This window comes from Neodiprion virginianus, chromosome 7 (genome assembly GCF_021901495.1).
Source record: "Neodiprion virginianus isolate iyNeoVirg1 chromosome 7, iyNeoVirg1.1, whole genome shotgun sequence".
In the NCBI taxonomy this organism is placed as follows: domain Eukaryota; kingdom Metazoa; phylum Arthropoda; class Insecta; order Hymenoptera; family Diprionidae; genus Neodiprion; species Neodiprion virginianus.
The window spans coordinates 20724276-20751174 of NC_060883.1; the positions used below are offsets into that span (position 1 = coordinate 20724276).

The 26899-nt window shown below is 38.5% G+C and overlaps 1 protein-coding gene across 20 annotated transcripts in view; it reads left to right on the forward strand.

Annotated features, from left to right (window-relative positions):
- Window positions 1–26899, forward strand: part of LOC124308652 (uncharacterized) — a 179474-nt gene that overhangs the window by 106400 nt on the left and 46175 nt on the right. For all 20 annotated transcript variants that reach the window (XM_046771539.1, XM_046771556.1, XM_046771557.1 and 17 more), the window contains exons 2-3: window positions 1069–1261; window positions 7256–7413. In XM_046771539.1, coding sequence (XP_046627495.1) covers window positions 1069–1261; window positions 7256–7413 — 351 coding nt within the window. The remainder of the gene's footprint in view (window positions 1–1068; window positions 1262–7255; window positions 7414–26899) is intronic.

Sequence of the window (26899 nt, forward strand, 5' to 3'; positions counted from 1 at the left end):
TAAAATCGCGGCGAGCGGTGTAGTATAGAAATTGCGAGGAACGGTGAGGGTTGATTATTAGTTTTGGATTAGCTGGCTCCAGACACGCGTCACGTTTCACCATGGACGTGACTGACCTGGGTCAAATACTTGCAGGTCCTCAATTGCGGACTGATTTCCCCGATGAAAACTATCCCAGGATGTGTATAAATTCAACGCGCGCTGAATCTACTACGTGCGACAAACCCCGGAGTTATTCGATTCTCGCATTGCAACCGCGATATTGATGTTTTCGAATCGTCCGAAGAGCTTGGATTTCGAATTTACGAATGCCAGCCGCATAATACAAACAATTTCAACGCAGTGAAGCGATTTTTCCCTACACAGGGAGAAAGAATTCCATGATTTACAGTACCTACGGAATTGCCTCGATTTTATTTATTTATTTTTTTTTCTTTATTTCAATCATTGATAAATAATGATTATTTTCTTATTTTCGATTTATGATTTTACTTTATCGACTGACATTTTTATGTTCTCACGAGATTGAAAAGTATCGTGGGTAATTTTTATGAAATTATTTCATTGAAGAACGTCAGAGTATTTCAATTATCCTGAAAGCAGAGTAATTCAGTTTGAATATGGAACAGAACATTTAGTCCGGTCGTACAAGAGACGCATCGAACGTTCGAAAAAAAAGAACCAGATAAAAAGTGAATTTATCCTACATGTAGAAAATTTGCGTGTTTCATAGTTATGTGGAACGACGAGCAAATTTTTAATTTTTAACAAGGGTTCGAAATTGGTGAACTTTGAGGGCTGCGTTGTGGGGTCGGGAAATAATCGTTTTCCTTAATTCGCTGCACACCTCTTGCTAATTGGTATTCCCAGACACGCAAAGTGAATAAATTTTGGGGCGGAAGCAGCTGCGCGCAATATTTCACACACAAGCCCTCGAGCGCACTTTATACCGAAATATTTTTGTAAAAATAAAGGGGCGGTGAAAAATGGTCAATAAAATTCCTCCAAAGTGTAATATACCGCGGTAATTTGTTACAGACGTAAAATTTTTCTCATCTCTGATTTCAGGCAGCAACGATCAGCCCTCGCTGACGATTGACGTGCACGCTGAGAGGGGGTCAACGGTGGAATTACCCTGTGCTTTAAAGCTCCCGGAGTGCGGGGGTCTCCACAGCATAAAGTGGTACTGGGGGGCGACGCGGATCTTCATATTCAGCGAGGGTGTTGGACTGACTGCCAGCGATGACGAAATATCGCACAGGTGAGACAAATCGAAACATACGTCAGGAGTCGGAGTAATAGAATAGTAAGGCCGGTTTTTTACGTAGGTTTCTATGTCGACATTTTATCGTTAATTATTGTTAGCCAAAACGCAAACCTTCTGCGGTTAAACGATATTCACTCGAGTGGTAAGACATTTTGGAAAATGGTTTGTGTCTCGGCTAAGTGTCGGTAAGATGTCGGTAAAGGTATCTGTGTCAAGAACTGGTTTTGCTGTTCTACCCAGAGAGACAAATGGCAACAAACCGATTTAAATTCGATTGAGAATCAAATTTCCGGACCGTCCGAATCAAAAATTAATAAGAAGAGAGAAAAAACTGTTTTTGAAAAATCTAAAATATTTTTATTTGCTCCTATGACAGCGAACACGTATGAAAAAAAATCATTACCGTGTGATAGAAATGAATGAATACACTTAGTTCAGGATAAACCACAATTTATGATATTGGATTTTACAATTAAAACATTTCGAGTCATCAAACTGTGGTGTCTTTAGAAAATTTCAATGATTTTGGGCTAATTTCTTTTACCACGTAAATTCTTCACAGAGTAAATAATATCCGTAATATTTTTCGAAACTATTTCCGTCTCCGCTTTTCCTTATACCTGTTGATCCAGACTACTGCGTCGGTTTCATTCATCTAGATAAAGCACGGTGGAATCCAAAATTTAAAACATAATTCGCAAGGCTTGTAAAAAGTGATGACATTTGCAGATAATATCACTCGTGAAATGAAACTCCACGCGATGATTCTATTAACGAGAAGATAATCAGCGTATTTGTTGGCGAATTCTGGATTTCTGGTTCCAGTTTTATTATCAGGGGTTCGTCAATGTCAGTCATTATTCTCAATTAAACAGGAATACTCTCTCTTTCTCTTTCTCTCTCTCTCACTCTCTCTCTCTCTCTCTCTTTCTCTCTCTCTCTCTCTCTCTCTCTCTCTCTCTCTCTCTCTCTCTCTCTCTCTCTCTCTCTCTCTCTCTCTTTCGCGCTCTTTCGGGTTAGTTGAGAATCGAGCCAGAGCCAAAGCAGCCTCATAAATAATTTCGCGTACCTACTTCGTGAAACTAAGCTCTAACGGTGATAATAAGGGAGCAGTTTTGATATACCGACAATGTAATCCGCATTCCGATTCGCTCGCACCTCGCACCGTCAATTCTACACAATTAATGTCCCGGGATGAAATTTTAATTTTTAAAACGATATTTATTACCCACCAGTGAAGGAGTGAAGTGGATACTTCCATACTCACACCTGCACACGTCCAGTTATTCAATCAAAAATATCTCCTCAAATTTCATCCCCGATATCAGAGTACCGCAAACTCGGTTTTACGAAAAAAATTCACCCAACCCTCCGGGTATTAATTCGTGTATAGAGATCATATTTCCTGAACAGATAATTCACTTTTGCAGAGAGCGATTGTTATCACATTGAAGCTTAAAAAAAATTTCATACCGAGGATAACGCGGTAGAGAACGATGGAGAATTTTGAGGTTAATGAAAACGATAATAACAGATATAACAATTCCCAAATTTTCTTTGATACAGTCTTCGGTTATTTCAGCTACAAAAACTTGTAAGTTTATAGTTCAGAATATCCTGAATAATTTCTTCTTTGCAAAAAATTTCACAATTTTCATCTAAGAAATCTATGTTAACTGTGTCGAAAAATTTCAAATAAAAAAAAAAAAACAAACAATGTTGACCAATCTGCTGAGTAACGACAAAAAAAAAGAAAAAAGATTATTAAAACGAATGAAAGAGACAGAGAACAAATCCTAATGGGTCTGTCAAATGAGTTAAGGTATAAAGGGAGGTGGAAAAAAAAAAAAAAGAAAACAAAAGAAAACGGTCAAGCGCTGTTTCAGAATGTTGGGGATTTCGATCCCTAGGGATAAAGCTCTGGCTCGTAATCAAGGCGTTCGTTCGCAGCTTTTCACGCAACGAACGAACGAACGTTCAGCCCAGAGGAACAGAATCCAGGAAAAGCAGAGTTTGTTCCCGGTTTTCCAAGGAGTCTTCTCACCTCCGGATGACCCGAGGCTCAGTAACTTTTACGTATTGCTAACGAGCCCAGAGCCTGTAGCTAACTTCTAATCCGCGGGTCCTTCGCCGTTTGTGAATTAGCCTCGAAACGCCGGAGGTTTATAATTCAGCACCGTGCCGGCGAAACGCGAGTCTGTATCTCTCGGCGTTAGTTTTTCCCCGTTTCTCTCTATCCGACAATTGCAATCTAGGTATACGCTACAAAAATGACGTGTATAGGAAACTTGCAGGGAACACATAACTGGATAAGTTTCCTCGCTTTGCCGAAGGTGCTGAAATAGAACGTCAGTCGATTACAACGGTCATTCGTTCGCCTTCTTACGGACAGTCACAAGTTTATATATCGGCTGGTATGAGTTCTTCTCACACGAACAAGCGCACGTCCTCCCTTTAAGATGGAAGAGGAGAAAGGTTCGGAACTTTCTTCCTTGCTTCAAACTTTTATCCTATTTTCTCTATTAGTTATACTTCTCGCTTATTTTCTCTTCTGCTAACGATTTTGACAGCCGATACAGGTAAATGAAAGAAAACAAAAAAACGAATTTATTTATTTCCTAGTTTAATCATCACGCATCGTCAAAAATGTTAATGAACATTCTTTGTCTTTAATTAGCCCAGCGTATAATACAACGGTTGTTGAAAAATTTCAAACAGCAAAGTTCTCCTCGTAACGGATAAAATGTTGTTAATTAATTGGCAACGGGGATAGGGTAATAAAAAAAATGTTCTCGATATCATCGTTAACACACCGAAAGTCGAATTCGTTGCGGATATTTTTAGGCTAACCAAAGTTAAGTTGCCAAAGAAATTCAGAGTTTCATGTCCGGTATAAGCATCGAACGTAAGGGAGGAGGAAAATGCGCAGCCACCGTTCCAAAATCCCCTTCGGCACCCTCTCGGCCGATATAAATGACCCTGCGGCGTCTGAGAGGGCTGACCTAGGGATAATCTGAGTTAGTGTCCGGCCGGTCGGGATATCGGGCAGTCATTACGATGTTATCGCAGTGCCCCGGAGGAGACCGAGCAGAAGTAGAGTGTAGTAAATAATCTCAGGTTTCGGCGAAGAGGAAGAAGGAGGGGAAGAACGCGATCCTGGTGAAATATTTCAGGGCCGTTGGTGCATATAATAGTTGAAAAAAAAAAAGATGCCAAGAGAAGGTTCTTCGGTCAGAAACTTCACGTTTAACTCATATTTCATCAAGTTTTCTGTGAAACTTCCCTACCAGCGCGCGTCGATTGGCCAGTTTCACAGAAAACTCCCGGTACAACATTTTCGCAAATATGATCGAATACATTCAAGATGTTAAGAGAAAGTTCTTCGATGACAAAATTTATAATTCAATGTTTTGTAATTAGATTTCCTGTGAAACTTCTCTGTCAGCGCGCGTTGAATGGCCAGTTTCACAGAAAACTTTCGGTACAACATTTGCGCCGATAAGACAATACACGGATTGCCTAAAATTCCGCAATTTTCTCCATCACTCTGGAGAGATTCTGTTAAAACGGTATCGGAGAAGGATCCCGAGCTTCGGCTCCGGCAGTCAAGGCAAACAATTAGTCTCACGGGTGGCTGCGGGACGGTAACGATTGTAAATGTATTCATTTTATTCATGAATACTGATTGCACGAGATACTTAGCTTAATTTCCACAACCTCCTGCATTAATTCGTCCAACAAATCGTCCGACAGCACTTCGATACATCAACTCTCTTTCTCCCCTTTCCCTCACCGATCTTTGCTCCCGAATCGCATCATCCCTTGGAGTCGTACATCGGAACGGAACGTTGAGACGAACGGTAAATGATTTTGCGGTCGAGTTTTCCGCTGCGCTGCGGAACGGGAAGAAAACAAGGGACAAGACGAGACAGGGTGACAGAAGAAACAACGGATTCAACGTGAAATAAAAAATTTAAGGACACTGCGGAGGGCGAAACCGTCTGTTACGCATCAGGCGGGACTTCGCAAAGTGACGGATGACGGTCAGCTGACGGTAGCTGGTCAAAACTTTTTCCTCGACAGGTTTCCGGAGTTTGCGGTACACCCTCGAAACCGCTTGGAATACGGTTGGTTTTTACCAGAGAAAGTGGGAGGAAGAAAAAAAGAAAATACAAAGGATAGCAAAACCCTGAGGAACGATATTTTGGCAAACTTTTTAAGAGGATATTATACGTCAGATATAAAAGCACCTCTTCACATCCCAAGTTTTCTTTCTTCCTTTTCTTCACCCGCCTACTTTTGTTGTTGATTTTTATCTATTCGCGCAGCGTTTGTGAGATTAAGATAAGAGAATTATAAAATGAATCTTTCAGTCGCTGTTTCAGTCGGTCAAACTAATCAGCGGGAATTCATTCGTTCGCGGGTTGAAACACGCGATGAAGAAAAAGGACAATCATCCGGACTTGGGATGGTAATCAGGATCGAATCTCTCGACTCCTGCAGCTTGTACAGCCGGTATCTATCTATACGGATAACTGTTTGTCCAAGGTCTACAGTCTGCACACGAGTGTTTGCGAAGACGAAAAAGAAAAGGGAAAGGAACGAAGACAAGGAAGACAGGAGGAGGAAAAAAGGCCGGCAATCGAGGGAAGAGCTATTATTTTTTCCATGTATAAAAGGCGGGGGCCGACTTTGACGTTTGTCCTGTCTTGGCACTCTTAGAACCTGGTTGAAGACCCTCGTTGAAGGGAAGTGAGTTTACTTGAGCGGAAAAAGCGATCCTTCTTCTTCCCTCTATGCCGAAGCCTAAAGTGAAACTTCTCAAATGCAAAAATTAAATCCTTCGTCGAGTCAAATTTTTTGCCCGATCAACCATTATGCTCTAAAAATTTGAAATGCACTTTTTCAATTTCAGTAAGTAACAAATTATACCTGCGATTTTTAACGCACATTTAGGAAAAAACACGATGGATTACAATTTGATGTAACAACAATTCACATCGATTCATAAATTGTCACGTAATTTTTTAATGGTTTTGTAGAATCCTCTTCGATTTTCAAATTGGATAAAATCATTCGGAACACTGGGGAAAAAAAAAAGAAATCATTGGTAGACTATAAATTACCGAAATCGAAAAGTAATTTAAGTTAGCTCGATCGATTCGTTGTTGAATTTTAAAAAATATTTCAGACATTCAAGTTTCCTTGCTTAACGATTTTTCACTATTAAAGATTCCAAATTTCTAACTTTCTCCTCGAGCGAATGGCCAATGAATATCAATGATGTTTTATCAAGTAAACAACGCTGTTCGTTTCACGATAAATCCGTCGGCCTGTTCAAAGCTTTCAAGGATTCGCTTGAGCCGTCCTTTGAGGTTGCGGCTCGGTTCGCAGACGGAATTTTGCGAACTGGGTAATCGCCGAAGGCATTGCCAATTCTCGACTTTCGAACTTCCCGTGAAAGTTCGAAGCGCGCGGTCAGGATAATGGACGGTGCGCGTCAGCCGGCCTCTGGAACCTCTCTAACCCACTGCCGAAGTCCCTTAGTCGTCTCTCTATCTCTTTCTCTCTCCGCTCCTCTCTTTGCTGGCCGGTGGATAATAATCGCCTTTCCAAATCCGGCGGCATTGTCCGACTCGCAGTATCCGGAGAATCCGTTAGGTTCCGTGTCCACATATTCCACACGTGTGCGAAAATACGTCGTCGGTTTCGAGGTGAAACGGAATTTCTCCCGGAGAGTGACGAATGATATTTTTTCTTAACGCGGTGTGGAAAACTCGACTTTGCGCACCAGTTTTGCCAGAAAAAAATGTCAGATTTTCCAACGCATTTTTTATAAGCGTGCGGAAAATGCGGCTTGCTTGTGGCAAATACCATGCAAATGTAGAAATGTAATTAATGCATATAACGATGGAAGTAATTGTTTAATTTTTAAAAGCATGAGACTATTATGAAATTGAATATATTCGTTGAAATCTTATATTTCAGATCGAATATGACGTACGAAGCGAACGCGACTAAGACCTTCCTCAAGATTCCTGATCTTAAACTCGACGACGAAGGACTCTACAAATGCGAAGCGACTTATATGGCGGTGAACAACCGAGAGTGCAATAACGTCCAGCACATTATATTGACCGTTACAGGTGAGTGAATTCACGATAAGAAGATTTGTGCAAAAATGCGAATGATTCGCGAATGCGTGGATCAGTAAAAAAACAAACTCGATGTGAACCTAAAAGAAACTAACCAAATAAATCGAACAGACTTTGATTGGGGAGAATCACTTCGTGTGACGAAAAAGAAATTAATCAACAACCTCAAAGTAGTTAAGCATTGTTTGTATTACTACATCAAAGGGTTATGTTTATATCAGTCTTCTCCGTTTTGATGAATCAGAGATCTTTTCCCTTTAATTTTGAATCGACATAATTTCGATATCAAGAAAATATTTATTTCTACAATTAAATTCAACCTGGTTGAACGTTAATCACAGTTCTCTAATATGAGTGTCGTGTAATTTTTCTTTCATCCGAATCTAAATCCCAAACTTAAACGAACCTGAATCATAATTATTGCGTTGTAAAGAAAAAGAATAATTGAAATAATCAGCGGAAATGTTTAAGAATTGTAATTTATTTCGGAGAATATTTCGTTTTTGTCATTCAGCCGAAATTGTCATCGCGAGTATATTTAAATAAATTACCTACTCGTCGCTGCGGCGGGATTTGCTTGAGCCAATTCGGCATTATTATTGTTATAATAATAAGGATATTGTTATAATACGAGTTAAGAACGCTAATGAAAGCACAAAAAGGCTGGTAGCCGAGTACAATTAGAAAATACAATTGCCATCAGGCCATAAACCGTAATGCCAGACAGTTCGTAACTCGCGAAACGACAAGAGGGTTGTAAAATTCATTATATTTCCCCCTTTCCTTCCTTCCTTCCTTCCATCCTTCAACCCCAATTTCAGCGTCACATACGCACGCGTCGCGATTCGCAACGCTGTTGAAATTTCACCAACGTTCGAAATGCTTAATTAATTATTCATACGTCGCGGAGAAAACCAAATTCCTCTGCGGCTTTTTTCACAATTGCAAATGAATATAAAGTAAACAAATTCAAAACGAGTATAAAAATAACAAATAATAGAGAAGAGAAGTACGAAAAAAAAAAAAAATGCAAAAATGAAATCAAAATTCGTTCCATACCGAAACAAATTTTTTCCCCGCTTAAATTTTTTTTTTTTTTTTTTCACACGTTGTTATAAACCGTGTACTTTTCTCATCGTGAGGTGAATTTCATCGCGACTCGTGAAACAGCTTCCGTCTCGTCGCAGTTGTTTTAACCGTTGATAAATGGTCCAAGGAAAACCGTTGACATTCCTATCGCGGGGATTCCGTCGCCAGGACGTTTCTACCCCACTGAAGGGCAATTAAAAATGATATTCATTTGTTTCACCCGTGCTTGACGACGGGGGAAAAGCTGAGCTTTGTCCTTTCATCCAATTTATACATGTATATATATTAGGGTGGTCCTCATTCAGGGTATTGACGAATTTTTGCCAGACCATCCCCCAAAATTGATTTCAGTGATGGGGCGGTAATAATTCGTCAACACCCTGAACAAGGACCACTCTAATATATATATATATGTTTGAGGATTTTGTTGCAATTTCATCGCGTCTCTGAACTCTGACCTCTAACTCTCTAGAACTTAAGAAAACATCTTTGTATCCTAATATTTTCACATTTCTGTCTAAAATAACAAACATGTAATAAATTTTCAATACAGTTTATCATCGATACACAGATATCGTTGTAATTTTCTTACGTTAATAAATTTTACAATTGTTTTCTGGAATCAATTTCACGAGAGAATGATCGTAGGAGTAATTGTAAAAAAAAAATTGTTCAACCGTGAAAAAAACAAAACCAATCTATCATATCTTCGAATCTTGAATAAATAAAATGTCAAATCTGTGATAAAAAAAAAAAATTGCGAATCGAATCCGCGTTCACTGCGTAACGTAACGTGCAGGTATAAACTACGTCGAGGTTTACTTCGAAAGTGTGAAATCCGGGGGCGGGGGGAGAAAGGATGACAGTCGACAAGTGCCTGCGCCCCGAGTAGTTCAATTAAGAAGATAATTCGGAGTATATTCAGGCTGACGTATAGGCGCAATGTACACTAGTGAAGAATATATACAGCTGCTGCGCTTAAAATCCTGCCCTCGAGCCTTTCGGCTGAAAGTTCCACGTGAAGTTCTCTTCCGAAAAGTGCGAGAGAGAAATAGAGAAGGAGAAACATAGAGAGAGAGAAAGAGAGAGAGAGAGAGAGAGAGAGATAGAGAGAGAGAGAGAGAGAGAGAGAGAGAGAGCTTTTTGGTTTGATTATACAGAGTTTCGCAGCCATCCTACGCCTCACATCCCCTCCCCGTCGGGGGTGAGGTTCAAGTTTCCAAAGTTTTTAGACAAAGATTTACGGCGTGCCTTCCCTTCATCCTTCTCCGCCCGGAGACTCGACTTGATTTTAATGATAATTTTATTAAAACGTCACTGCCATGTAGCGTCGGGGTGGTTGAAGGGGGCGTTTTATCCACCCCCGAGTAATACTCGCCGACTAGCTTTGATAAATGTCTTCGCTTCTTCGTTCCCTCTATATTCTTCGCTATTCTCTTTTTCTACTGAAATTTCCTCAACGGGATTCCGACATTCGCGAAATGATAATAATACTGGTCGATGCTTATACATACACATATATATATATATATATATATATGTATATTACCTAGAGCGCATTACGTTGACGAAGCCAATTATTTTCGAGAGCTTTTTACCGGCAAATATTTTGTGCGACAAATACTACACACAAGAGCTTAAACAATACCTTCGAGTTTGCTAAGTCAATGTATAGATACGTAGTTTACACAATGCGTAAGTTTGTAGGCATTAAAATAATTGGAAAAGTTCACAAGCCGCTTATCTTGTGCGAGAAACTATCTTTTTTTTTTTTTTTTTTTTTTTTTTTGATTTCTTGGAAATACCGGATCGCAAGAAGAAAAATTTAATTCAAGGGTGCTTCTATGGCGAGGGCGATAGAAAATGGTCGTTTCGATTGATGTTTTATCGTGACTAGACTAACAGACGGTACAGATTGAATTAAAACGCATTTCAAAGCTGCGGAGTTTTACTTTCAAAGACGAAAAAAAAAAGTTTCTTGGATTATTTTGAAAATTTACGCCGGTATGTCCGTTTGAGTGAAACTCTGCGAAAAATAACTCGCAAAACGGTAACCGTAAGTTTGTAGGTGAACGGCATATCGGAAATACAAGAATCAGGTTTTTTTTTTTAAATCGTCAATTTATCCTCTGAGCTGCCAAGGAACAATTTTTGATAAATTGAAATTTGGTTTAGCTGCAACTTTCTTTTCTTAATCACATTCTGTGTTTTTTATTTAGACTTTCAGGAACGTTCTTATTAGTTTTTCAAAAACAGAAGGTTGAATCAAAAATTCGTTCTGCGGGATCTTGGAGATATATTGACTTTTCTAGAAAGTTTAGATTTTTGTAATTTCGATATTCCGTTCGTAAATTTAAATAGAATCGGTTTATTAATAATTTTGAAATTTAAATACACGGATTAGTAAACTATTGGAAAATAATTTCTAAATTGTATCTACGATTGAAATTTTTTTTGTCACATCCGTCAATTTGATGTGTTGATTAAAACTGCGATAAACGCACAACGAAAATTTTTGACTCGGTTAGAAAATATGCAGTGAAGATGAAACTTCTAATTAGAGAATTCTGGATTTTTTCCTACATTCTATACCGGTTGCGTTATTATTTAATCTTTTTTACAACCCAATTTCGAATCTTATTTCTAATTCAATAATCAAGACTATCTTCCAAACTCTAGCTTTTAATTCTTGTCCGCATTAAAAAGTTAGATTCTTTTATTCAAATTCCACCAAATACTTATCAACCTCCTTTCATCTTCTAAACATTAATCTCAGTAGGTATATTTTCTTCTTTCTCGTCGTTCTGTTACAACACAGTATCTTTTACGTTCACCTTAAAAATCCCCAAAGAATATCTTCCGAGAGTCAAAAATTCATTCAGTCTAATTTCCCGATCGTGCCAAAAAAAAAAAAAAAATTCACTCAACGATTATAATATTTTGATCCTCGGGTGATTAAAAATTACTGTTATTCGGTTAATGCGAAGCGAAATTTCGTACGCATATATAAATTACACGTACACGCGGAGATCTGAGAGATTGAAAAATTCATCTCCTGGCACGCGGTACACTTGGCTTGGCCGATGCTATACGAGACTCATCTACTGAGACGGAGGCATTCATGCAAAAAATTCAGTCTGCAAGTTTTCATTTCCCCTCAGCTCGATCCTTGTCCCCCGACTCCGTCTCAACGTCCGTTTCTCTTCTTCTTTCTCTCTTTCTCTCTTTATCTCCGCTCTCGTTTCTTTCACCCTTAGACATATATTCGTGCGGCCGCGTCTGTCTTCGTCTCTTATTTCTCACCGTGCACGCAGAAAAGCTCGAGAAATGTGCTCCAATATCTGGATAAGTCACGCTCGAGTTGTTAGCCTCACATCTGCTCCTCTCGAATATCGTCACTGTTATATACTGCAGGAAAATAAGCATCGAGTCCTACGATTCCGCCCCCCCCCCCCCCCCCACACCAATAATGCAAATTGTTACTGGGGTGAAAAAAAAAAAAAAAAAAAAAAAAATAATTCGAGAGAGCGAAAAAAAAGTCGACGGAAAGAAATCCCGAAAGTCAAATTACCGAAGGTTGAAAACGTGGAAATACCATAAATACGAAAAGTTGTCTTGTAGAAAAATAATTTCCGAACTTTCATTCTTCTATATCTCCACATTACGTGCTTTGTTTATTCGGATTGAATTTGAAAAACATTTATTTTACCGGGTGATTTATCGAAAATTCCAATTTCACTCCATTGATCATTCGTTATTTTAAAATTCTTACATCGAAACTTTCGGCTCTTCGAAAAGTCGACTTTTTGGGATTTCAACCCCCATCCTTGAAAATTTATAAAAAAAAAAAATTCTTCTCGGTTTCGGCAACGATTGAAAACTGCAGCGCTGTCCTTGTGGTTTATTTTTGACAAGAATAATCGGTCAATCTGCGACGGGAAAGGGTAAAAAAAAAAAAAAAAAAGATTTCTCGCAGTAAGAAGCAGAAAATATAGCAGCTATTTGTTTACTCCGCGCAAAGGTCACTTATCGACAGACGCATTAGGACCGAGTTGTATTATATATCGCAAAGCGAGTCGTCCGAGAGACGCGGGGATAAAAGTAAAAGACAAGGGTCGTTTTCGCCAACTTTCCACATTAAATTTACCGCACCATTGACCGAGAGACGATTTAAAGCAACGTCATAATGTGGCAAAGGGGACCGAAGTCTGGCTGATATCGAACGGTAATGACGGCTAACATTTTAACTTTTTTACCGATCGCTTAAGACGTTGTTCGTTACCCAAGAATCGATGACGTTTGGTAATTTTATTCGAAGATAAATTATCCAATTTTTAAGCTACGAAGTTCTTTTTAAAAAATACAAAATAATGGAAAGACATTGGAATCGTGAGGAAAAGATCAGACACCGACGATAATTGATTTTAAATCGTATGAAAATCTCGCATATTTAGTTCCATTTCGTTTTAATCGTTTCAGGTTAATCATTTCATGCGGAAGGATTATTTTTCATCAACTCCCTTAAAATCTCCCATTCCGTTACGCGTAATCAGCATCGTTGAATATTCAATTATACAACATTACAGCGACATTGAATACAATAAACATATGCGAATATAGAATAAGCGGTTGAAAAATAAAAGGAAAACTTGTTTCAATAACTTTGTACCAGATATTGCTATGACGGACTAAAATCTAACGAACTTTCTACATTTTCAGTAATTTTTATTCCATTTCAATTAAAGCATGAATATAAAACCGGACCACCTTCTTCACCTTTTCATGCATTCTCAAAGAAATCTTCGAAAAGCAAGTTTAAAAAGCACACGGTAATTCGATAACTAATCAACGTGCAAATACAATCTTTTAACAAATTTGACAAAAAGTATCGATTTCGCAGTTTGTTTGCTGCACTGTAACAATTAATTAAGGGGTAACAAAGTTCCTCGTTGAAAAATCGCGTGGTTAGGTTACAAGGTGTAGAAAAATATGGCAAAACTTGGGCGTTATCCCTAACCAGTAAATACTCGGCATCCCCTGGTAATCGTATTCAAATTTAAAAGGGGCATCTTAAGCCCACGTTTATTAGAAAGCAGCCCGATGGTCGTGGCGTGGGAGGGGGGGGGGGGGGGGGAAGCCGACGGTACTTAAGGCGTTCTTCTTCGTTTCATGGGTTTGAATTTGTTCCGCACTTCTTTGCTCTTTCTTTCCTTTCACTCTTCATCCGCTCTCATTTTTCTCTTTCGCTTTAACGTCGCTTTATTACAGGTATATAAAGTGTATGTATTATACATACATCCGATCCACTCAGAGTTACCTCACAGACTTTCAAACGCCGAGGGGGGGGGGGATCCTTCTTGTGCTCACAAAGCGCGCCCTCTCTCCTCTGCATTCGTAATGAACAAGTACACCTCATTTTCATTATTATTAACAACAAATACGTTACGCGGAGGAAATTCTTTTACACCGTTTCACGTCGTCTCCAGATTTTGCACTTTGGTCATTTCTAACGTTTCAATTTTCATCAAAGATCAAGTCCGACGTGGTATACAGATATACGATTTGAATACGTCGATAACGAAGCGGTGAAAGGTATTCAAAAGTATATTTAAGCACCTTGAGCTTCTTGCCTTTGTTGATTGTAAGCTTTTTTTCGATTATATCAAACTCACGTGACAGAGACGTGAATTTAATTAGAGATTAATTAAGTCCAAGGTTAACCAAAAAATTTCGATAGTATAATATCAGAAAAATCCAAGAATCTTCAATCAACTTGTGGTTTTTGTTTTTCTTTTTCTTTATCTTGTATACGAAAGTTTGTAGTGAATATTAACTTGCGTAACAATTGGTAAAAACTGATTTACCTATTGAGTAAAGATTCCGAATCGTCGTTTAAACTTTGGTTCTATGGTCCGAAGATTATTGGAACCGGATAAAAAAAAAATTCTCGCAGAGTTTCATCGTTTCGAGTGATTTTTTTTTTTTTTTTTTTTTTTTTAGGAGTTTATCATTCGTAATATTAAGAGACTCTGATCTCTTGCACGCGATGCAAAATCCTTTTTTCATAAAAATCTGCCTTGTTCTGTGATTTGAGGTGAAAAAAAAAAAAAAATCACTTTCGTCTAACACGCGATTTATTTCCGCATAAATTATTAACGCTATTTTACTCTATACGCAAACCGTTATTCTGATTGTGGGTTTGAAATTTTTATCGCCGCAAAAAGATACGCGGTTTCATAACCGCAGAATATACTCGTCATTTGAATATATATTTGCAAAGCACTTGAACTCGCTTTCCGGATTCTCACAACGCGGATAATCCATGTTAAGCTGGTTTTAGTGGTTATTGCACGTTTGCTCAAATTATTCCTACATGCTGAGATAAGTTGAGGTGCACGTGAAGCGAATTAGAATGGATTTTTTCCCACATCGTTTCATATGTGGTAAAAATAATAAATACGAGGAACAATTAAATCTGCGATATAATCGAAGAGGAATATCTTTTCAGAAAAATTATCATCATTGAAAGTGATAGCAATTAATATCCTACGAAGAAAATATTATTTTTTTATAGAAGTGGTAATTTACACCGACTCGGGGATGAGGAAAAGTTTTCCATTCTAAAATTGAACTCGAAAATACGATGGTAAATATTTTTTTTCGCCTTATGAAATAACGAGAAATTGTTAATTTCCTCCGTTTCAACTGTATATTTTCTTTTTCCACTAATTTCATCATTTCAGTAAAAATTTTATACCGCGATTCAACCTTCGTTACTCGATACAGATCGGCGTCTGAACTTTCAGCCTCTCGATAGCGATACGTGGATCAACTTTTATTTGAAAACTGTAGGTACTTTTCTCATTACGCGAAAATATCGAGAAGACTCGCTTTTCCGCCTCTCTTTGAACCGGGACGTTAACAAGTCCGTAACTTTTCATCGTAGACAGAAATGCAATTTGTAACCTGGTGAAAATGTCAGCTCGTATCTGCATTCGAATCGAAGTCAATTTTTCAACCAGTGTAATAAACATCGGCGTGGTCTATTTAATTGAAGAAGTAATTAAAGTGGCCGTGAAAAATGAAAACAAAAATAGTACGGTGAAGAATTGATGGAACAAAAACTGTTCGGCAATTCTGATTGAAATCAGTCAGAGTTGAATTGATCGAAGAAAGCTTGAAAGAGTCAGGAAATTCAATAGATAAGACTGTAATTTTGAGTCCATCGAAGAAATAAACTCGCTTATATACAAAGTGATATCGATCTTGAATAAAAAAATAAAATAAAAAATTGCGCTAAAAATTTTGCTTCGTCGGACTAGTTTGTGTATATTCTATTTTTATTTTATTATATTATTATTTTTTGTACGGAAAATCGAAGGCTATTGTTTGTAAATTGGTAGTGGGACAGTAAGATATTTTCTAGATGTAATATTAAAGGTATTCAAGTATTAATGTGCTAAAAAACAAAATTGTCAGTAATCAGTATGATATTTGTTGAAGGGTTTCTGGAAAAATCGTATTTTTAAAATCTGGAATACCTGGAAAAATCAGGGAATTTCAGATTTCAACTTTTTTCCACTTCACGGATATTCTCACGAAACCGTGTCCCCGATAAAATTTCTGTAATCTTAAAATCGCGCAGCGAATAAAACTGAAAATTTAGGGTGAGGGAAACATATAGTCACGTGGGTAAATATCGTGATTGGGTAAACAGGGTTGGGCAAAGCCCGTTTATAGTTGTCGAAAGGGGGAGCAGCCTGATCAGGAATCAAGAACCCCGCAAGCGTCCGTTTACCCTGTTTTACCGCGAAGCTGGAAATCCGTCGGGCGATCCGCAAGCTCGATAGTGTATATCACGTTATTTGGCAATTAGCGAATGGCATTACCTGCCATACACTCACTCTCAACGATACACAGTTTAATCAACCTTCGCCATTATTCCCATACCGCAAATAGCGAACTCCCTTCTCTCCCTGCTCTAGGATTCCGTCGCGAAACTATAAAGCGACGGATATATACATATACATATACATATACATATATATATATATATGTATCCCGCAATATTACACCTCGTCAAATCCCGCTCAAATATTGTCACCTCGTTCCTAATTATCTCAGGTGATCATATTTCATGGGTTCTTGAATTCAGTTACAGCGTCGAATACATTTTGTCTGTCAATTAACGCGTTTCGTTCGAGTAGAAAAATATGTATAATTCACTTGATCGTGTAATCGTAATATTAAGACTTTCAAAAAAACGAAAAGTTGTTCAAATTATAGATCTGCGTAAATAAACACCGGTCGACACGAATTTTTAGTCTCGGTTACGGATGTCAAATTTTTATTTCTTCTGCGTGAATAATGAATGGAAATTTTTTTTTATTTTTTTTTTTTTTCAATTAGATAAAGTTTGTTTTTGTAGAAACCAGAATGGAATTTCAGATTCAAAGAAACATTATCTATTTCCTCAAACGTTTATTGTGAATAAAAATTAAACAAACTTCAGTCTTGCATTTGAATCGCTTTTAGTCGAGAATAATAATTGTTAATAAACTACAAATGTAAAAAAATCGATAAACAAATTTTAAAAATGAATATTTTTCGTACTTCTTATATTTTCGTACGGACTTTATCGTATCAAACCCCAAACGTAATATCCCATCATGGTCTCATTATACTGCCCCTGATAACGTTAATAACGATAAAGTCCATCAAATATTGAAGAAAAAATTTTCCTTTTTCTTCTAAATAGGCCTCCGTATTAGCTATCAACAAAAAACTTCAAGACTTATTTATCGGCGTAAAAATGACAAAAACAAACTTTCGTAAAAAGTAAATGAAGGTTTCGGTTAATATTTGTTGTATAAAATCGAAATTTATTCATCTCAATAGAAAATCTCGATTTTGTTTTTTTATGCGAAACTATGAAATTTATCTGTGATGAAAAATTTTAATGCAATTTTTACAAGAATTAAACACATCGAGTGCAATCGATGCCGAAATTTCGTTTTCAGAGATGTCGAAAGCTCGTTTTGATTGGAATTCGAAACTTCTCTCGACGAAGTATTTTTGTGACAGCAAAACGACAGATCGATGGGATATTTTTCGTCCGCGAACTATCGGTATCAATATCCTTATCGAAAGGTGGAAAATAGGTGGGAAAAACAACAGGCAGACATTCAGTTTGGTAAAATCAAGAAACGCATTATGCAAATTGAGACAGCGAGTAGCGAGGGCGAATATGACTACAGTTGGCGAGCCTTAGGCTGCGGGGCGATAGGCAAGGAGGTACGAAATGTTTATTACGTTTTGAATAAAATATCCCTCTTAGGTCGGTTGCAAATTCACCCTACGCACGCGATAGGTATTCAGGACAAGGTATCGCATCGGGGTAAAATGATCGCAGAAAGGAGTGAGTAGGTATAAAGAAAAACGGTATATTATGCCCGCATGGAAAGAAAAAGAAGAAGAAGAAGAAAAAAAAAGAAAATCCCGAGGAAATGAACAAACGTGAAAGAAAAGATTTTCCAACAATCTACACGTCACAAATTCCAATGATTTCATTTGTTACAGTAACTAGCAAAATCAATTTCTGAGGTTTACTATACTTTTTTTAGTCAAACAAGGATTTAACGTCAATTTATTCTTGCACGAGCGTTAAATTTTCGCAACAGTTGCAAGAAAATATAGTAACGGTGATCGTGATGAGAAGGAATAGTAAAGGATAATAGACTTTCCGGTGACAGCTAGAAAACTAATTTTCATTTTTTACCTAGAACTATATTTTGTCGATTGTAGTAAAAAATTAAAATAGTTAAGGACTGAACGGTAACCGGAACTAAAAATCTCTCTCGATGTATATGCAAAGGTTTCTGCAGATGCCGGTTTAGAAAGCGTATAATAAGGAGAAAAAATTATAAGTTTATCGGTAAAACATTAAAAATTAATTCATTTCCGTTAGAACCCGAAATTTGAGTTGAGCGAAAAATGAAAATATTTCACGTAATTTTCCATCATTTGATTGTAAAAGCCTGTCAAGATTCAAATATTTTTGATGAGCAGTTTCCAAAATTATCGCAGGAGATTGTCGGACAAGCCAAAAAACCGTTTTTTGGATTCTAGAGTTTCGTAAACGTGAGATTCGTTCAAATTAAAAAATAAAAGCAACTTCCGACCAAAGCCAACACTTTTATTATTTATCACCAAAAGTGATGAAAAGTAGAAAAATTCGCAGCCCATTATACATGACATAATTTTTGGCAATAAGCTCGCTTGAAGGACCAAAAATTTCAAAGCTCAAGCTCACCGGATGTTGACGATGAATAACGATGTCCTTTTGCACCTGTTTCCGCAGACGATCCTGGACGAGTTTGCTCACTCAAACACTTTGCACCAATCACTCACTTTCATCGTTTTGTTGCACTTGATTAACTGTGAATACTCAAATATTAATTCACACCGATTAGCGCGAAGCTTCTACCGCGTCGCGTTGATCAAGACTGAACAGCGTTCCAAATTCAATTCTCGATTTGCTTCGCTCCGTTCGAGCGGCGAGACCGATTCAAAACAAAAACAAACTCGACGCGTTGTGCTTACTGAGATTTACGATCGTGAGACGCACAATTTTGAAAATCGTAAACACCTTTTCCAGCTGAAATCTCAGTTTATCTATGAGTTATATATTATACGCTCTACATTTCATTTATTTTTTTTTTTCAACAATCAAGAACTGAACCACTGTGGCACGAGTTAAATTTTATCGAAGAAAATTCGGAGAGCTTTTTAATTCGGTATGATTTTTTTTTTTTTTTTTGGGGCGTTTTCTGGACAGAAGTAAAATTAGCCTCGAGAAAATTTAGAGCGTTTGGTCGAGGGAAATTTTTCTACACGTTGTTCTTCGAGTTTCTTTTTTTTTTTTTTATTTGCAGTTAGATATTACTTTTGTTGGATTGACGCAGTTTTCACTCGACAAAATTAAGAGAGTAAATGTCTGTCAGATTGTATGTGTATTGTTATTTACGATGTAGCAGATTTTATATTTTATACTCGATTTCTTTGACCCGTAGAAAAAAAAAAATACTAATTGTATCACAAGTGTGCTGATTTTACTTTCTAAAATTTGCAGCATTAATTTGATTCGATGGGTCCGAAATAATGGGTTGACATTTTTAAAATTAGACAAACTTGAGAGCAACTTCGATCGCGGGACTTTTGTATTCGATAATCTAAAATATAAAATAAAATTCAGATAATTTCGAAAATTTGAAATCGTGAATCTGACATGACATTGAAAAACAAAGTTGTTAAATTCTGATTGCCAGTTCTGTACGCAAAAATTTGGACTGTCTTTCAAACTTTGATCTGAGATTTAGAACCAGCTGTGGTAGAAAAAATGAGAATCTTTGAATACGAATCATATTCACGAATATTGTAGAAGATAATAGAGACGTATTTACGGACATGTAAGAAGACTAAATTTTCATTAAAACAAATTGATCAATTCAGGAAATAAATTCGCAAATTCCAGGCCTTGTACGACGCAAACGGGATAGCTAGTTTGATAATCAAACTTAAGATTTGGTTAATTAGGGTAATGGGCTAGGCGTGCAGGATCAGGAGCTACGATATATCCTAGGATACGGGATTGGCTGAAGCCGGGATCGCGAGCTGCGTCAAATTACACAGGTACCTTATATGCCGCGAGGACAAACTGGCCAATAATTTCAATTAGGGATAACGGTTAATTATGAGACTTGCGTAATGTGCGGGGATTCCGGGCTGACCGAAACGCGGAGATATATGGCCGTAAAGCGTGGTAAGGCAATTTAGACGAGGGTGTGTACGCCTTACCCTCGCCACGGAATTCCCGATTACTTTTTTTTTTCCATTTCGTACTGAATACACGGAGACGCGGTTTCGATTATCCAAAATGAACGCGTTTCGCGATGAAACGTGATTCCGATTGCTGTGAGGAAAACAGAAGGATTCTAGAGTGAGCGTGCTGTTTCTTTTCTGAAAATCTGTAAGGAATATTGGGATTCGGCTTTTTGTGATCATGATCATGATATTGCCGTTGTAATATTGAATTTTGACTATCTTTCGATTTGAAAGAATTTTTTTTCCGTTCGAAATATCTAAAAAAATTCAGGCTGATTTTCGAAGTTCCAATTGTCTTGAACAAAAAATTCAAAAAGATTATCAACATGTACGAGCATGGTTACGGTATGGACAAAAGTTCGTGTCGATATTGCAAGAATTCGCAATTTCTCCTAACTTCAATGCCGAAGTTTCATTTGTTCACTTTTTTTTTTTTTTTTCTCCGATGACATTATTGTCCATCGGAATATTTTCTATAGAGTTGAATGAAGTGATCGTAAAAAAATCGTTAAAAATTTCTTCCCGTTCCCCTAATTGTATTATTATTACTATTATTATTATTATTATTATAACACGTGTGTTCCTTTGACTCGTTATCGATGCTTCTGTACAAACTCAGTCCGTGCTAATTCATCACGGCAGAAAAAAACTCGAGCCCCAGCTATCCAAGGTAAAAAGAGAGGGAGGTAAAATCGATGTTTGGGGACACTTAACGAGAGTTGTGATTACATCGGTTGTACATAAGGCAGCCCTAATAGCTCTGCTGGGGCGAGTAGAATCAGGCGATTTTCTGCATGTGGACTCGGGCTCTTGTATTAACCAAACTCCGCCGCATGTACGGAGTCACGTCATCAATCATTTCTAACCAGCCTTGAAGCCCCGGATCAAAGAGTGCGATGTTGGAAAAAGCACTTTGCCTCACCCCCTCGCAAAATATCTACCCCTATCACTCCTCGTCGCAAAATACATCAACAAAACTTCGACCTATTTTTCCCCCTCCCAAATCCATCGTTCTACTTCAAGTTTTTGAGTTCCGGAAACGCGGAAAGAGAAAAAAAAAAAAAAAAATACAAATTGACCAGAAATTAAGTTGGCTTATCAAATGTAACTTGACGATTTTATTCGTTTCACGATATTTCGCAGCATTTAAGAACATTTCGGTCAAGTATTTCTTCTTTTTTTTTCTAGCTGCCATTTCGGTCGTATAAGCGTAAAAAATCTCACCACCAAACTTCCGATGATGGATTTGTTTCGATTTTTAAATAACGGTGTAAAATTTTTCAACAAAACTAATTGACAGTTACTAATTAGATAAGCCGATGCCAACATCTGCTGTATTTTTACTGTCTTTACGGGGTGCATCTTTTATTTTTTACTAATAAACCTTAAGGTTGGTTTTTACTTTTCGAAATTTGTTTTTTTTTTTTATGCATCACAATATGAATTATGAAGCATTCTGAGTATTATCCTGAAAACAGGTGTCGGTATATATTTCTTCGACTTTCACCGAGTGACGCGAATATCATCGATCAATTTATACAGCGTCGTTAATTCCGCGGTCACAGAAGCATTATCCTTTCCCAGTATCGTTCACCCTTTCTCAAAGGGTGCCTGATTTATTTGTGAAATGGCCGTGAAGCATACCGAAAGGGGATAAACTTTACCGCTGAATAACATTCGAGGATAATTAATTAATCCTGGAAGGGGGATCTCGAATAATTCGCAGTGATAATAAACCTCTCGAATTGAGCTTTGCTCTCGTCAAAAATTCTCGGGTTACGTTTACGCGAAACGAAGTTGACCCGATACGTACGAAGTGAACGGAGAAGAGTAGCCTCAGACTTCGTCGAGAGTTTAGCCGCGTTTAATTTTCAATCGGATAACAATGAAGAGACTCAAGACGCGGAGATTTCTTCCCCAGAGGATGAAAGGCTCGAGTTTCAAGTTTTAAACGAAGTGAAATTACATCACGCAAGAATATTGAAGAGAGGAGGATATAAAGGAAGAGAAAGGGACAAACGCATAGGGGAAATAAAAAAAAAAAAAAAAAAGTGGAAAGAACGAGAACAGCTGAGGCAATTGAATTCGGAGACGAGGACGACGAGACGCTGCTGCCTGCGGCTAGGGGGGGTGAAAAAAGTAAAAAAGGGGGCATAAAGGAAGGGTGAGGGGGGTTGGTTGGTTGGTTGGTTGGTTGGTAAGATCCGTGAAAAAGTTTTTCACTCGTGAAGAACGGTGAATAAATAGGCGTTGAAACTTTTCAATATTAACCCCCGGTCCCCGAGCTTATCGCCCCCCTTCTTCCCCCCCCCCCCCCCCCCGTACCCTCCGCCGGTCCATCCCCTTTGGGAATTTATTGCTTTTCCATAACTGGCTGGTGCACACCGTTATAGGCGGGTTACACGTGGCGCTGGTATGCGAAAATTGATATTGGGAATTGGCATCAACCATTCTCCCGTTTTCCGTTTCCCGTTTCGAAGGGGGTCAAGGGAGGGTATTCTCTGACCGAATCCGAAACTCGCCTCGGTTCAACTTATTTTTCTCCTCACTCGTTCAGCGAGTCTTCGACCCTGTGTGTTTTTTTTTTTTTTCACTTTTCATCAACGTCTCCAGCCGCTTCCTCGACCCCTTTCTTCCCCCCCCCCCCTCCCACCCCTCCCCCAACCACCCCTTGAAGCTGTGACGACGCCTAAGGCGAGCTTTATGCCGCACTTTCAACTTCCCTACGTCTGGTATTTGAAAGGTTCTATAATTTGCTGTTTTTTTTTTTCTCCATTGCAATTTTACCGTTTTTAGGTAGGTACGCTGTTTTTACATTCCCGAAGAATTTCACCTCCCCTCCCCCCCCGCTAAACCGGTTGTATAACGTTCGTTTCAGGTGTGGGTAGTAAAACTGAGTACATATGTATCTGTATATATATATATATATGTATAACAAAATTTCTCCAGACGAAAGTAAGTTTCGCAAGTCTATGTTTGGCGTAAAATACTCCACCCTCACTCACTCTCTCTTTCTCTCTATTTCTCTTATACAGCTTTTCCTACCCAAGCTGCGAAGCGTAAAGTTATTACTGCGACTCAGACTGAGCTGCATATGCCAACGATTCGGGATCTCCAGCTGCTTCCTTGCAAAAGGAAAAAGTCATCGCATTTTTTGACGTAATCAATTTTTGAACACAATTTGGCTGGTAACATTTCGGTATTTCGTTGCGAATACGAGAATGGTTGGAAAAATTTGCCTGTAAAATTGTAAAAAAACATTTGATTCGACGAAAGGTAATCGTGCACGCGAGATAACGATGTTGATTTGGTAGAAACGTGATGAAATACGATTCGTTTCGTGATACCATCCAAATGATAATGATGAGATCTCTGGTGGATTCGAATACATTGACGCATACTATTAATTAAATCCGTTCGATAAACGATATATCATGAAATTTACCAAATTATTACAGGTAATAATTGCGGGTTACCGTAATCGAACAATATTTTCATACGAAAGAAATATTCTGCCGATACGGCGCAATAATAATTGATCCTGTAACAAGTCGAAAATCCTTTCTATCCTGAAAAGTAAGATATGCGGTCATGTTAGCCATGCAAAAGGATTGTTAGTGATCAGAACTTGATTCTGGGATAACTTTTTCCTAAGAATATTCAAGCACGTGGAATAACGTCTAAAAATTGAAATCCGATCTTGCTACTTACAATGAAAGCTCGCATTTCACAAACGGCTAGTGATAATAATCAATAACGAATTTCAGTCAAAGTAAAACATTACTATAAACATCAAATGGATGGATGTTCTCAAAGGCTGGGTTTACACGCCGGATATGTGAAAAAAAGAAAAAATAAATAAATAAATGAAAAGAAATAAACACCTGTTTCCGCGAAACCAGTGAAAGCTTTTCTTGGTCAGCTTTTTCCAGAACATTACCTGCTCCCCCGTTTATTCTCCTGCCTCCGAGTCGAACTTCCAGCTCCACCTATCCTGACTTGATTATGTGTAGGTATCTATTGTGTCTTCCTCCATCTCCTCTCTAGCACCTAGAGATCGAGAACTGGTTCTCGGTTTGTATTACGCGGGCCATTGTGCACCTTTCAGAATCTCAGGGTGTCTCTAAGCCCGCATACGGGACGCTTCGCTTTGCTCGAAAAGGGGGCGATAATATAGGCTCACTCGGAGTTCTCGACGTGGAAAATAATCCAGCGATGCGATAGGGAAAGGTATAAATATATTTGGCGGGGTGGTTGGGAAAATAAGAGAGAAGGAGAAAGAAAGAAGAGAAATGGAAAAAAAAAGAAAAAAAAAAAAAATCTTTGGAAAAGGGTAAAAGCTCTCCGAATGTCACCGGGAATCATGTGTGCACGGCACACGCGTTGGGTTCTGTTACATAAAAAATGTACGTGCGAGATGCGAAATTTGCCAAAGAGGAGGCTGCCACGAGTGGCGCGCGGCTGTCACGTTCAAACAGAAATCCTGGCGTAGTAGCTTGCCGGGTAATTGAGTGGAATCGAATCCTTTGGCACACTTTGCCCAGCGCTACCCAAAGTGGTAACCGAGTTAGTTGTTCGGTTAAGACGGAGGATTCCCAAGGCAAACAATCTTCTTTAGTTACCAGAGCACTATAAGTGCAACCCCTCATCACGCGGGCTTGAAATTTTTCTAAAATCACGTTTCGCAAATAGATTTATACGCGGTACTCAACGCGCCAAACTTGTACGATGGCTGATCGACGTCTCGGTAGCTGCGGTCTGTCTTAGGTTGGAAATCCAAGATGAAAAATTCGCAATCTTACGTAGAATTTTACTATTATAATTATCAATGTCATTGAGCAGTCCTACCCTAACCGACCGAGCATCTTTTGTTCGTGAAATTATTGTAATTCTTAGCTTTCGACCAACGACCTCAATATTGCACTAAAACAGTCTCTTTTTTTGCTAATTTGACTTCTCATTCTTTCCAGGATTGCGGAAAGTGTCGCATTTATGCAGTTTTTAACACCGAGAAAGGCGGGGAATGTGGAAGTAGTGACACGAGTCAAAAAACTACGTATTTTTGTCGAAGATTTTTGGGATAATAGTAAATTTTTTCAAATACCGCTATGAAAAAGCGATGCGCCGACGAAATTTGAACCCTTTATGTTCGTTTGTTTATTTAATAGAGGAAGAAAAGGGGTGAGATTTCTCGATCGGTAAGGGTAGGACTGCTACACGACCTTAACTCATTTTTATTTTTTGTTATCGCGCTGGTTTCATCCGCTTAATAAAAGTATCAAACAAGAAGTATGAAATTCGTTTTACCCTCGATTATCTGGATTCAGGTATCTTGAATTGCTTCTGATTGCTTCCGTCAGCGAATTGAAGCCTTCGAGTTCCTCGTTCCGGTTTCCAAGACCGTTTCTTCACGCGGTTTTTCAAGCTTGCGAACTTGTCAACGTAAAACATGTTCGAAAACTTTTTCGGGCCACTCCCAACTACTGTGCCTTTGAATTTAGCCGTTCGTCAGAAGCATCGCTGCAGCAGCGCGTGAAAATAGCGCAATTACGCAACCTGAGCGAATTGTATTCCGCGATGGGCTGGGATCATAAATCCAACGTAATTTCGGTCGGCACGTGGATGAAGGGCTGGTAGATATCTACCTCGACGCGAAGTGTAGAATATAGGCGAGTGCCGTGTCTAGGTTAACGTAAAACCGTAAAGCTCTCGGCGTTCCATCCAGCGTGCGGGGTAATATCGTTTAATTACAACCGCGATAAGCGGCCCGTTTCTACCAAGTTTAATAAGACAATTTCTTACCGGTTAAATACCGTCATCGACGACGCCGAGTTTTCCCACATCGCCGACACACTTACCATGCATGGCCTGCGGTCTCTCCAATTAGCTTCCAGCGGACCTGGAAGTTGGAATTGTTCATCCTGTGTTCGCTCCGTTATGAACTCCGCGGCAAAAGATCCTCCGAGATTAGAAATTATTCCCGCACTCGTGTTCTCCGGATCGCAATTTTTCAATCAAAAATGTGGAACCTGTTTACAAAGGACCTCGGAGAATCCTTATTGTAATTGGATTCCGGTAGAATTGGATGAATTTTTAGTATGTCATAGTAAAAATCCTCCCGATCAAAATTTATCATTTACACAAGTTCCAAAAATCAGCACTTTTTGAGGTGCAGGCTTCGGAAAAACGGTGTCCAGATTTTTTGGTATCCATGGATTTGGTGATTTTCGTGAATAATAAAGCTTCTAGGATACTTGTAATCGAACGAAAAACTCGAAAAACTGCACGGTTCATTCTCAAAGGTAGGCAGAAAGCTGTGATTGATTCCATCCATGAACTTCCTGGTTTACCGGAAGAAGGTGCAACGTCAGATTTTGCTTGAAGAATGAGACCCCTCGACTCTTGCAATAATCGACTTTTTCTGTTTTTCACTCGTCTGTGGAGTCTCTGCGAATCGGTTGTGTAGTTTTTGAGCAATATATTTTATTTCAAGTCCCTCTTGAAG